The sequence below is a fragment of the Drosophila yakuba genome, chromosome 3L (assembly GCF_016746365.2).
Source record: "Drosophila yakuba strain Tai18E2 chromosome 3L, Prin_Dyak_Tai18E2_2.1, whole genome shotgun sequence".
Lineage (NCBI taxonomy): Eukaryota > Metazoa > Arthropoda > Insecta > Diptera > Drosophilidae > Drosophila > Drosophila yakuba.
The window spans coordinates 20,178,848-20,192,405 of record NC_052529.2 but is presented as its reverse complement, the minus strand read 5'-3'; the positions used below and the strand labels follow the sequence as shown (position 1 = coordinate 20,192,405).

Genomic DNA, 13,558 nt, shown 5'->3' with positions numbered 1-13,558 from the left:
GCGACATGAGCCTGCGTTGGAGTTTTGCAGGCTTTGGGTATCATGACTATCCGCGGACGCTTCCATTTCTTAGGGTAGTGCCCTAGTCTCAGCATAGCATTACAGTTTCAACTAGGACCAGAACTCCTTTACTCGGAAGGGGTAGCAGGTGGCTTCGCCAGAGCTACAGTAAATAAGATTAATAGATGTGGGGCCCCGCAAAGTATACATTTGAATTCCGATTAATCGGAAGTCAAATATTTCTATATATTTCCAAATAATGGAGCATACTTTTAAAGGCCACTTAACTTCGATTAAAAGCTTGATTGTGTTTGTGTTCCAAAACCGGATATTAAATTACCGTAACCATTTCAAGCAAATTGTTATTACACTTGCCGATTAACTGATCGATTTTTATAAATGGAATGTCGCTTAGTGATGATTAGAATAATGGTTTCACAAAATTACCGTATATTTTAACGTAAGAGCCTTTTAAAATTGATGACAACTGATTAAAGGTACATATAAGCATGTACCAAAATAAGGAAATTAAGTACAATGAGCACCGAAATTAAAGATAAACAACCCGTAAGTTGTATTATTATTTTACGTGCGTTGAGCTCTGAAATGAATTAAAGTCGCCACAAGGTGTGTTCGAACTATCAAAACTCGTTGGAGAACAAGTGAGGTTTACGTTTGCCTATTTCTTTGTACCCAACAATGTCCGGTCACAACCAAATGTCTGAGCACGAATTTGTATTGTGACTGTCGCCAAACTAATGCAAGAGTATGTGATCTTTGCTGATCCACGGGATGGATAGCTTGTAACTCCCTTTATGGGGACCAAAAATTAACTTTTGCATTAACCATAAGTTGGTATTATTAAGCATAAGCCCACAGCACTTCATTATGCTTATAAAAACCTAATCAACGAATCTTTAATGCAATGCATTAAGCTTAGTTTTTAAGTAAACATGAAGATGTACTCTTTTGTCGAATGGAAGTTACTCCAAGTTGATGCAGTACTTGTTAGATTTCGTTATGATGGCATGTCTTGAAAAGGAAACGTGTCTTTTAAAATGCTTTTCGACATGACAGCTTCTGATTTGGCAACTGAAGTTCAAGATATAGACCCTTCGTTTAGCGACTACCCTTTTGGAAGGTTCCCGACTTAAAATAATTATCTAAGCCCATTTCCCATTGTCAAAGCTTTCTAACAGCTGATACCAACAGAACGTTACCAGGTATCATCCTCTGGCAGTCTGGGTTACGTGATTGTTGTCTTTGGCACCTCTGGTATCGCAATGCAGATCGTGCATGCATATGGATACGGATTTGGGTTCGACTTACCCATATGACGGTGGCTAAGGGAATTACCTTACCACCTGTCTCCATCCGTATTCTTCCCATGGCGACAGCCCACCATCACCATCTCGCCATGACCGTTGCCATTTGGCTGCGAAAATCTATCAGCATCACGAAGCGGACGCTGGGCTTCCAAAACTTTGAATACTAATACCTGTTAGGGATGACCAGGCGCATCGGTATAGGCATCGGCAGCGGCTCCGGATTCGTCGTCAACCTGTCCGCAATGCCGGCTGTAGTTGCATGACAACATCTCCATCGCACCTCCATCTCCATATGGCCAAAGTCCCAGTCCCCCGCTCCCTTCGATCCCACATCATGTAGTACAGGCAGTTGCAATGACGGATTTTGACTCTTTGGCCCTAAAAGCGCACCGGCGAAGGTGCAGTTTTTCAGCTCAGTTTTCAGTTGTTAGTTTTCGGTTTTTGGTTTTCATTTTTCAGCTAGCAACGAAATGTGCCAGTCGCGCGCTTGGGTCAAGATGGCTAAGACGGCGACTCAAATGGCTAAAATGGCTAGGAAAGACGGCGTGTGGACGATGCTCACGCGTCTCGCTGCCCACGAACTCCATATGAATGGAAAAAATAATTGGCTCCAGGCGCCGGGCTACTGGATGCCCTAACTCTGAGAAATCAATTTAAAAGTGCTTAAATTCACGATGGTGACATGATGCAACGATAACGCCCATGAAAAGATTAATCATTATGCCCTCAGATACAGATACCAGATATTTCGGCGACCTTGACCTGCCCTTTAAGTTCCCATTAAGAATAGGTAAATGCAACTTTTTATTCAAACATTGTTGTCAGTCTGATGGCACTTACATTTTATAAACTTAAGATCATTTACCTAATTAACATTTTTAATTGAAACTTTCGGTGCAGTCCTTAAGGACTCGATATATCTGTATACATTTTTAAGAATATGCTTATTTTTTTAAAAATATATATATTCAGTTTGCTTGAGTTGTCCATCCAGATTCCTAATTACGTTCCGTATGACACACCCCCATATACGAGTACGTATAAATCCCGTGATCCTATAACTGGTTTATTTCGGCAAACAAATTGAAGTATATTAAGTGTTTTATCAGCTGACCTCTGACATTTGGAACTTCACTTGAAAGCGGGTACTGTTCAGTTTTTTCAAAGCCTAGAAGATCAATTTTAATCTAAATCCACTTCGTATGTTACCCGTTTAGTTGGGCGAATAAATAACCACAACTTGCCAATAAATCGTACTACCCGATTTAGTTGAGTGTGCGTGTATAAAACCACGAGCGACGTAAAATAAACAACAACAAATATATTGAGCTACTAGCATTGGTTGTATTATTTTTCGTTTTTGTTTTTTATTTTCCGTTTCTGTTTTTTCTGCCGTTTTATTTTACTTGCCGCGTCTTTGGATTTTTGAGGCAATATCCGAAACGATTTTTGTTAAATCATACGCCGTGTGTGTATATAAACGAAGACGAGTCTCTTTGGCGCTTAGTGCGGCATCGTCCACTTCGCCAGCTGCATCCCAGCCAGATTTTTCCCCAAGCCCAAGCCCAAGTCCAGCAGCCAGTGCAGTAAGTCCGAGTAGTCCAAGTGCTCCAATGGTACAGTGATTATATTTCGAATGGTGGCCGACTAATTGGTCAATGTGTTCCAATACCAAAAGCCATTCAGTGATTTTATGTGCTCAACTCCAAAAGCCGTTAATTAAGGCCAGAAATGTGAATCGATTCAATTACCTACGAGTATGTGAATGGTCCAGAGTGAACTCAGTGCTTACTAAAGAACTTGTCTGAAATGAATGTAAATATGGAAGGATTCACTCATCAATTTCTAATACATGAGCACTCCAGTCGGGAGTCGGAATCAGCTTTTAAGTGTGGATACATCTAAATTTATAGCAAATATTACCCAAATATCCTATTGCCTAATGCATCCTTTTTATAGTACTTCTAAAATAATTACTTTATGGTTGGTGTTTTATGCTTCAGTAACGTACTTTAAATCATTACAAATATAAAGTAAATTGTAAATTATAAAAAAATTGCTTAATCTTACAACCTTCGACGTTAAAGAATTACGAGTATCTGCCTTTGCGTATTTTATACTTATTATATATTTGTAAATATTTAAGTCGGCTAAAAATAAAGTTTTAGCATCTAGGGAATTTCAATATGAAATTGGCCAATTTTGCGGTCATCAAACTTATATAATTACATGCTTTTTGCATTACGACCCACGCAGATTTGACCTTGTGTTTACATTTTGCCGGCTATCATATATAGGTATTTGGTGTTAAAAGGTGGAAAGTGAAACGACTCTGACGCAAGTAATTTATCCTCTCCAATCCAGAAAAATTTACTATATGACTGAATCGTAAACGTAAAACAAACAACGATTATTCAGGTTAAACCCGAAATAATACGCTTTATAAAATGTCTCTGTTTCTAACTGCGTATATTTTTTATATTTGTAAAAATGTGTTTCGGAGAAGATCAATTGATTTAAGCGTTGAAAAACATTCTTTTCGTAAGTCCGTTTACCCGTTTTTTGCATTTCTTTGTAATCAGTTTAAATGAGAAACAAGTTTCGCAGATCCGGTGCTTGAGTGCCATTTGCATTTCGTTGTTAATGTGTCAAAACTGCTAACTGTGTTTTATATAGTTAAGTACCTTGAAAGAGAAATCACAGGTTCTCAAATTAAGAATGCATTGTTTCTGAAATGAGCTAGCTCCTTGTGAGGCGCGCAAAATATGGTTAGCACTTGCTAATCTATGCAAAGTGCCCATAAATACACAATTAAATGCCGCACAAAAATGTAAATTAGATTGTTCATAACATGCCTATTAAAAAACGAGCGATCATGTTACCAAATCGGCGCCAATCCAAAATTGGCCATAAACCAAATCCCGATGTGCCCATAACTGATAGCCACAATGCAAGATAGCCGCATTTCACCAATTCGTCAGTGCATTGAATCCAAGTTATGAGAACCCAGACGTGGAATGTCGGTTAAATCAATCGCTGGAGGAGATCACTGGCGGATTTGGTGTATAGTTTGCACATATGTATGTATAGTATAATACACAAGTCTATCTATATGCATACGTATTGAAGCCCGCGGTCTAATCACCTGTTCGCCGTGATTAATACGAAGATATACGCCTATGCGAGGCGCTGAAATGTCAAAAGTTCAGGGTGAAGCCATCAATGCCCAAGTTGTGTTTATTAACGCTCAATCGTTAGCCAATACAATTGAATATGATTGCTGGCAAACTGCGCAGACACCCGGGATCACCCATTCTATCTAACTTCACATTTCGACACCCAAATCGCCCAAATCAATAATGGATTTTCAAAGATATAATTGTCCAATTATAGAAAGATGATCGTGTACCTATAAATACTCATATGTCCGAATTCTATAGTTTGTATATCAATCGAAACAACTCATTAATGTGTTTGTATAGCAATTAAATAAATGACCCGGACTATTAATCTTGCGGAGCAAATAACTATATCATGCTAACTGGCGAACATAAAAATGTGGCAAAAATAAATGAGCAATTTTTTGACATGGTGAACCAATTTTTATCAAATTGGGCATAATTATGCAGTCATATCAAATATCAAACTCAGCCACAAAATAACCTGCAAACTGAGATATCAGGCCAATGGTTTCGAACCACCAAAACCCCAAAAAATTGGGTCGTTGAAGATTAAGCGAACGGAAAGCTGGGAGCAAAAGAGATACCATATTAATCGTGTTGAATATGAATCGGATGTATGAATGGGCGGTGTTTCATCATAATCTACTGGACCTCTTGCAAAATTTTAGGTGTTTGTATTTACAAGCGAGTCGGAAAAAAGTTGTAGCCATTTCGGGGAACTCAGCATGATCGTACAAATGAAAGGAAAAGTACAACCAGCTCCTTGAGAATATTCAAGAACTCGTACCAAGATAAGACGTACTACCTTCTTAGCCCAGGGGTCTTCCGATTAATGTTGGATTTATTCACGCGAGGGGAGAAGTGTTTAGCACAGCATTGAATTCTACCAAACAGTGACGTAAGAACAAAAACATAAGACTACACGCCAAATCATCCGTAATCAAATGGTACTTTTTAGACCCTCGTTTGCTTAATGCTTCGAATAACCTAGACAAAAGGGGCCACAATGAAAAAGCACCTAATCATCCGGGGCCTAACATCAATAGCGAGATAGCAAAAAACAAGAGGAGACGAGAGCCATCGGATTGCAGAAGCCAATGCCAAACAAAGGCCCCAAATCCAAATCGAAGCCCCTTTATCAACTGCGGCTAAGCAAATAGGCACTCGTCACTAGTTGTTTCTCTGCCCTGCTCCCTTCGTGTGCGAGTCTTGAATTTATGGATTTTGAAATCCGCGGCATTTTTCCCATTTGTTTTTTCTCTTTTAAAGGTTAGTTGTATTATTTAAAAACCAAACCCGTTTTAGTGGCGCTGGTGCAGCACCCTCCATTCGTCGGGCAAAAGAGGTCCGGCTGTTTGAAGCTCGTGTAAACACTCGACAGGTTGCACTCAACCGTAATTAGCGATAAAGAAGATCTTACCTCATCCAGCGCTAGAGATCGGTTGACAAGCCCGACATATGCAAATAAATGTCTGGATTTTCGGCGAATTAATTTTTCGTCACCTTCATGCTTTGATATATTGCATCTTTTTGAACCCATCGCGATCGCCCTTTTTGCAGATCTTGATTACATGAGTCACCCAAAGGTGGAAGGTTATTCAGGCGATAAAAACTACCGCCCAAGTACCGAGCTGGCCATAAACATAATTTACAAAACTGTAAACAGAAATATTATCTTGTTTTTACCGTATTGAATGCAGAGACAAAAAATAACATATTCAATTAAAACATTTATTTTCTATTTAATTTTTAACATAGTTGACTGGGCCAGCCTTTTACATATAGTCAGTCCCTAGCTATAGGTCAGCAAAAACTAACAAAATATGTTAATATGCGTAAATGGCTGAGACAAGAAGTATTGAGTGAAATATTTTTGTTTGCTTAACTACCAGATGGGCAATAAATAAAACTGTTGAATTCGGAAGATCATAAACTGATTATAATCATATATTTATATACTTTAATTGACTGTTTTTCAGAATAAAGCTTGAGACTTACACTTACGATGGTCAACATCGGCCACATTTTCTTGTGGGCCTTGCTCTTGGTACGTACACCGATATGCACCTAGAAATCATTAAATTGACGATTATTATTTCGTATAACTGTCAAGGTCACCACTCGGGGCACTGATCTGAGTGATGATGAGGCGCTCAATGACGTTTTAGGCGAACTTGAGTTTGACGACTCCTCGCCCAGATTAACTCGCGACACTTCTCTGTCGGCCAAGCACATCGAGAAGATCGATGTGAAATGCGACCAAGGTAATGGCATGATGGTCGAAGTCGAGTTCTCCGAGGACTTCGATGGAGTCATCTACAGCCAGGGATATTTCAACGACCCCAAGTGCAAGTGGGTATATACTATTGATAGCTGGGTATCCCTCTTTAATTCACACTTTTACTTAGCTACGTGAAGGGCGAACGATCGGGACGAAGCTTCACTTTCACAGTGCCATACGATGGATGTGGTAGCAAGCCCTCATGCTCCGTTTGCGCCTCAATCGAGAATTTCCTGATCATCCAGGATGACAGAGACATACAAAATAGCTTCGACATAGCACGTAAAATATCGTGCAGTCGGGGTGATGAACGCGAGAAGACGGTTTATTTCAAGCCATTTGTGGTGGACATGCTCGAAGTAATATCGGTGGATACCCCAAGAGGGCCTGTAGAGTGCTGGATGGAAATCGGAACGGGAACTCCTCCCAATATTAAACCCATTCAGGGCACTCTCACCCTGGGAACTGACATTACGTTCACCATCAACGTTAAGCACTCGGAACAGGCATGGGATCTAAACATACTACAATGTTATGCCTCCGATGACATGGACTTTGAGGCCCGAACGACGAAGAGGTTGCAGCTGTCGGACAAAAGAGGTTGCTCGATAAAGGAGAAAATATTTGGGGAGTGGCGAAAGTTTGAGCCAGGCTCCAGTCTTACATCCACCTACTATAATACACTTAAGGCATTCAGGTTCCCCGACCGATCTCAGGTGTATCTAAAGTGTGACATTGAACTATGCAATGGAGCGTGTAAAAGGGACTACACCTGCGGCAGTCTGAAGTCGTTGCCATGTCCTGAAGGATCAACTGAACCTCAGTGTCTACAGGATCATCTAATTTCACCGAAGCCTCGCTGCTATCCTGGCTCCAGAGAGCCAGGCTGCCCAAAGCCCACTTCCCTACCGCCCACAACGATCAGGATACCAATAGCCTCAACGTTTACGCCAAGACCACGATGCTATCCTGGATCTAACGATCCAAGCTGTACGGAGACTCCGCAGACTACAGCCCGAACCGTTTGTCCTTTGGGCTCAACTGATCCTCGCTGTCGCGCTACGCCGCCGGCAACAACAAAGCCAAGGTGTTTTTCCGGATCGAGGGATCCGGAATGTCAACCAGCTACTTATCTTCCACCAACCACAAGAAGATCCTCTACCAAACCGCGTTGCTATCCAGGATCAACTGATCCTAATTGTCAACCGGCAACAAGGGCACCTATTACAACAATAAAGCCGAGATGCTATCCAGGCTCCGATGACCCCGAATGCCAGCCGGCAACTTATGTTCCGCCAACAACCAGAAAAACTCCCATTACTACGAAGAGGCCACGTTGTTACCCGGGATCTACAGATCCAGACTGTCAACCTAGAACAAGGCCAACGATTACCACATCGCAGCCAAAATGTTATCAAGGATCCACTGACCCTGAGTGTCAGCCTGCCACTTATCTTCCACCAACCACAAGAAGAACTACAATACCACCAACCAGAGTTCCCCTAACAACATCAAAGCCAAATTGTTATCCAGGCTCAACGGATAATCGTTGCCCACAAACTCCAAGACCCAGGTGTTATCCTGGATCACCAGATCCTTCCTGTCAACCCCCAACGCGTGTAACTCAAAAGCCGCTCACTTCTTCACAGCCAAAGTGCTATCCAGGCTCATCCGATCCAGAGTGCCTCAATTGCTATCCGGGTTCTCCCGATCCAAGATGTCCCAAAGTGCCAACCACAAAGAAAGCAGGATGCTATGATGGTTCAGATGACCCCAAATGTCAACCCGCTACATACTTACCACCTTCGTCTCGTCGACCACCGACAATTGCACCCCGTCCACGGTGTTATCCTGGATCAACGGACCCCAGTTGTCCGCAACAAACTCAACCAACCACAACCCGGACACCTATTACTTCTATTAAGCCTAGGTGTTTCCCAGGCTCCAGTGATCCGGAATGTCAACCAGCTACGACTAGGAGGTCTGTAACTACCTCCAAGCCAAATTGTTATCCGGGCTCGACAGACAGACGCTGCCCACAAGACCTCGTGACGACATCAAAGCCGAGATGTTATCCTGGCTCAACGGACCCCGAATGCCAGCCTGCTACTTATCTCCCACCAACTACGGCTCGAACGACAATTACAACGTCGAGGCCAAGGTGTTACCCGGGTTCCAGTGATCCTAGTTGCCAACCTCTGACACCGCGAACTACGCAACGACCGAGGTGTTTCCCGGGATCCTCTGATCCCGACTGTCCTGCAACTTACCTTCCACCATCTACAACAAGAACAACGATTGCTACTACCAAGCCAAGGTGTTATCCTGGTTCAAGTGATCCATATTGCCAACCACCAACAACAAGAAAACCACCTACTACAACGCAACCAAAGTGCTATACGGGCTCAACAGATCCGGAGTGTCTTAATTGTTACCCTGGCTCACCCGATCCTAGATGCCCTAAGGTCCCAACCACGAAGAAAGCAGGATGCTTTGATGGTTCGGATGATCCCAGGTGTCAACCTGCCACTTACTTACCGCCATCAACGAAGCGGACTCCTACAATTGCACCTAAACCAAGGTGCTACCCAGGTTCAACAGATCCAGGATGCCCTCAAGTTACTCGACCAACAACAAGGGCTCCCACTTCCACAGCTAGACCACGGTGCTACCCAGGATCTACTGACCTCGAATGTCAGCCAGCTACTTACACGCCTCCGATAACAAGAGTACCTGTGACAACTAGACTTCCCTTGACAACAGCTAAGCCGCGCTGTTATCCAGGCTCACAGGAACCTGGATGCCAACCTGCAACTAGGCCACCAATTACCACCTCCAAGCCCCGATGCTATTCAGGATCTGTAGATCCCGAGTGTCAGCCTTCAACTTACCTTCCGCCAACTTCTGTTAGAACCACAGTTTCAACTGTTCCGACAACCAGAGTACCCGTAACTACATCAAAACCAAATTGCTATCCGGGCTCAACAGACCGACGCTGTCCAAAGGAACCCGCAACAACACCAAAGCCTAGGTGTTACCCTGGCTCACCAAACCCAGAATGTCAACCGGCCACATACCTTCCTCCAACCTCAATTCCTACAACTAGGCCGCGGTGTTATCCGGGCTCAACGGAACTCGATTGTCAGCCAGCTACATACTCACCTCCCACAACTAGAAAGCCTGTAACTACTACAAAGCCAAAGTGTTATCCAGGCTCCACCGATAGTCGCTGTCCCCAGAAAACACCTACTACTCAAAAACCAAGGTGCTATCCTGGTTCTTCAGATCCTGAATGCTTAAATTGTTATCCTGGCTCCCCTGACCCGAGATGCCCCAGAGTTCCTACCACAAAGAAATCAGGATGCTTTGACGGTTCAGAAGATCCAAGGTGTCAGCCAGCCACGTATTTGCCACCATCATCTCGTCGTCCTCCCACAAGTGCACCCAAGCCCAGATGCTACCCAGGATCTACAGATCCCAGTTGTCCACAACCAACTCAACCAATCACGACTCGAGTACCAATAACTACACCGAAACCTAGATGTTATCCGGGATCCACTGCTCCCGAGTGCCAGCCAACCTCCGCAAAGCCAGTAACTACAGCGAAGCCAAGTTGCTATCCCGGCTCGACAGACAGACGATGCACCCAGATACCTGTGACTACATTAAAGCCTAGATGTTATCCTGGCTCAACTGACCCACAGTGTCAGCCGGCTACTTACCTGCCACCCACGACGATCACTACGGTTAAGCCAAGATGTTATCCAGGTTCTAATGATCCAGAGTGCCAGCCTCGTCAAACAACTAAACCACCGATAACCACTTCGAAGCCTGTTTGTGATTTAGGATCGACGGATATTCGTTGCCGCCAGACACTGCCAACCACTCAAAAACCAAGATGTTATGTGGGATCTACAGATCCTGAGTGTCAACCAGCCACGTATCTTCCTCCAACAACTGCATCTCCAACCATCCCACCAACCAAGCCAAGGTGTTACCCTGGATCAACTGACTCCAGCTGTCAACCAAAAACGTATTCTCCACCGACTTCAAGACCTCCTATAACTACATCGAAGCCCAGATGTTATCCGGGCTCACCGGATCCTGAGTGTCAACCAGCAACGTATCTTCCACCTACGACCAGACGAACTACCATTCCCATCCCGAAGGCAAGGTGTTATCCGGGATCCAATGACCCAGAATGCCAACCGACAACTTATTCACCACCCACAACAAGAACGCCAATAACTACACCCAAGCCTAACTGTTATCCAGGCTCTACTGATAGTCGTTGCGATCCGCAACCCAAGTGCTATCCTGGCTCTTCAGATCCGGAGTGCCTCAATTGCTATCCCGGTTCGCCTGATCCAAGATGCCCAAAAGTTCCTACCACAAAAAAAGCAGGATGCTTTGATGGTTCGGATGATCCGAGATGTCAACCCGCCACCTATTTACCTCCTTCGTCCCGTCGGCCACCTACTATTGCACCCAAACCGAGATGTTATCCAGGATCTACAGATCCCAGTTGTCCGCAACCAACTCAACCTACCACAACAAGGACCCCATTAACTCCATCGAGACCTAGGTGCTATCCTGGAAGTACTGAACGCGATTGTCAACCAGCCACAAAATCCCCACCGACATCTAGATCACAGATAACTACCTTGAAACCCAGATGTTATCCTGGGTCAAGGGATCCTGAATGTCAACCAGCAACTTACACGCCTCCAACTACAAGGACGCCTGTGACAACATCCAAACCAAACTGCTATCCAGGCTCCACAGATAAACGCTGTCCGCAAGAGCCCGTAACAACCCAAAAATCTAGATGTTATCCCGGCTCACCGGATCCTGAATGTCAGCCCGCAACTTACCTTCCGCCTACAACCTCGCGCCCGACAATTCCTCCAACTAGACCAAGGTGCTATCCGGGTTCCAGTGATCCAAGCTGCCAGCCAACAACGTATTTGCCACCGACAACTCGAACGCCTGTAACTACGGCGAAACCAAATTGTTATCCCGGATCAACAGATAGTCGGTGCCCACAGAAGCCTCAAACGACGCCAGCACCAAAATGTTACCCAGGGTCTTTAGATCCCGACTGTCAGCCTACCACATATCTTCCGCCAACCACACCAAGGCAAACAATTCCTACAACCCAGCCTAGGTGTTATCCTGGATCAAGCGATCCGTATTGCCAACCAGCAACAACAAGAACGCCTTTGACAACCCCAAAACCAAATTGTTATCCTGGATCCACGGATAGTCGTTGCCCACAAAAGCCACCCACTACTTCGCAGCCCAAATGCTTCCCTGGATCATCAGATCCGGATTGCCTGAATTGTTACCCTGGTTCGCCCGATCCCAGATGTCCTAAAGTGCCAACCACAAGGAAAGCAGGATGTTCAGCTGGCTCGGAAGATCCAAGATGCCAGCCAGCCACGTACTTGCCACCATCAGCTACAAAAGCACCTAAGCCAAATTGTTACACGGGATCAACTGACCCTAGGTGTCCGCAACCAACTCAGCCGACAACCTCAAGGACGCCAATTACGACAACTACGTGTTACCCAGGCTCTCCTAATCCTGACTGCCAAACAGCATCAAGACCACCTGCAACAACTTTAAGGCCAAAATGTTATCCCGGGTCTAATGATCCCGAATGCATACCGTCAACTTATTCTCCTCCGACTACAAGAATTCCAATAACCACACCCAGTCCAAATTGTTATCCGGGCTCGAAGGATACACGCTGTCCACAGGCGCCAGTAACTACACAGAGACCCAGGTGTTACCCCGGCTCGAAGGACCCTGAATGTCAACCCGCTACTTACCTCCCACCGACGACGGCAAGGACATCAATTCCGACGGTTAGGCCAAGATGTTATCCGGGCTCCAGTGATCCAGATTGTCAACCGACTACAAACACGCCTCCAATAACTAAGCCGCCTATCACTACACCCATTCCCCGCTGCTATCCGGGCTCAAATGATCCCTCTTGCCAGCCCGCTACTTATCTTCCACCCACAACTGCTAGCAGGTGCTATCCCGGTTCCAGCGATCCTAGATGTCAACCTGCCACATATGCTCCTTCCTCGACAAGAGCTCCTTTAACTACATCCAGGCCCAACTGTTACCCCGGCTCCCCGGATAGTCGCTGTCCCCAGAAACCGCCAACGACACCTAGACCAAGGTGTTATCCGGGATCTTCAGATCCTGAGTGCCTGCCAGGAACAACTTCCAGACCTCCGATTGCTGGAACCACGCCTGTGTACTGCTACCCAGGGTCCATTGATCCACGTTGCCCTGATTCTGGGTACAGGGGCACAAGCCGAATTCCAGCCACATATCTGCCGCCACTGAGTGATCCTGGCTACGATAGAACTATTCGAAATGCGAAGACTCTGTTCTTTAACGAAATCAACCACTTGGCATTCACGGACAACAACGTCTTCGAGCTCGACGATGATGAAGTCGAGAAGTCAAGGGTCAAGCGCGAGTTGAAACTTGACGGGGATGACCTCCTGTCGAAGAGAATCATGAAGCGCGAGTCCGACGAGCTTTCTTCCGAGCAAGAAGTGATTTCCCTAACCCTCGGAGTTAGAACGGGCATCAGTGTAAAATAGTCGTTGGAGGTCTAGTAGATTGTAAGGCATACAATATTACAATATCATTATACACCGATATGTATTTACCTAGAATGATATTCTTTAAATATAAACTATGTACAAATGTAAACTTTTGAATCAATTTTGAAATGGTGTTTG

General features: G+C 44.7%; 1 protein-coding gene across 1 annotated transcript; it reads left to right on the top strand.

Annotated features, from left to right (window-relative positions):
• Positions 1-2,839: 2,839 nt before the first annotated feature.
• On the top strand, positions 2,840-13,529 carry LOC26536128 (mucin-2). Its single transcript, XM_015189523.3, has 4 exons — positions 2,840-2,914; positions 6,490-6,557; positions 6,624-6,862; positions 6,919-13,529. The coding sequence occupies exons 2-4, from the start codon at positions 6,516-6,518 to the stop codon at positions 13,415-13,417; spliced, it is 6,780 nt and encodes a 2,259-aa protein (XP_015045009.2). The 5' UTR covers positions 2,840-2,914; positions 6,490-6,515; the 3' UTR covers positions 13,418-13,529.
• Positions 13,530-13,558: the final 29 nt, after the last annotated feature.

Bases quoted from the DNA above. Each gene is read 5' to 3' on its own strand.
- LOC26536128 (XM_015189523.3), top strand. From the start codon at position 6,516: ATGGTCAACATCGGCCACATTTTCTTGTGGGCCTTGCTCTTG. The intron at 6,558-6,623 runs GTACGTACACCG...ATAACTGTCAAG, and splicing joins TCTTGTGGGCCTTGCTCTTG to GTCACCACTCGGGGCACTGA. The intron at 6,863-6,918 runs GTGGGTATATAC...ACTTTTACTTAG, and splicing joins TTCAACGACCCCAAGTGCAA to CTACGTGAAGGGCGAACGAT.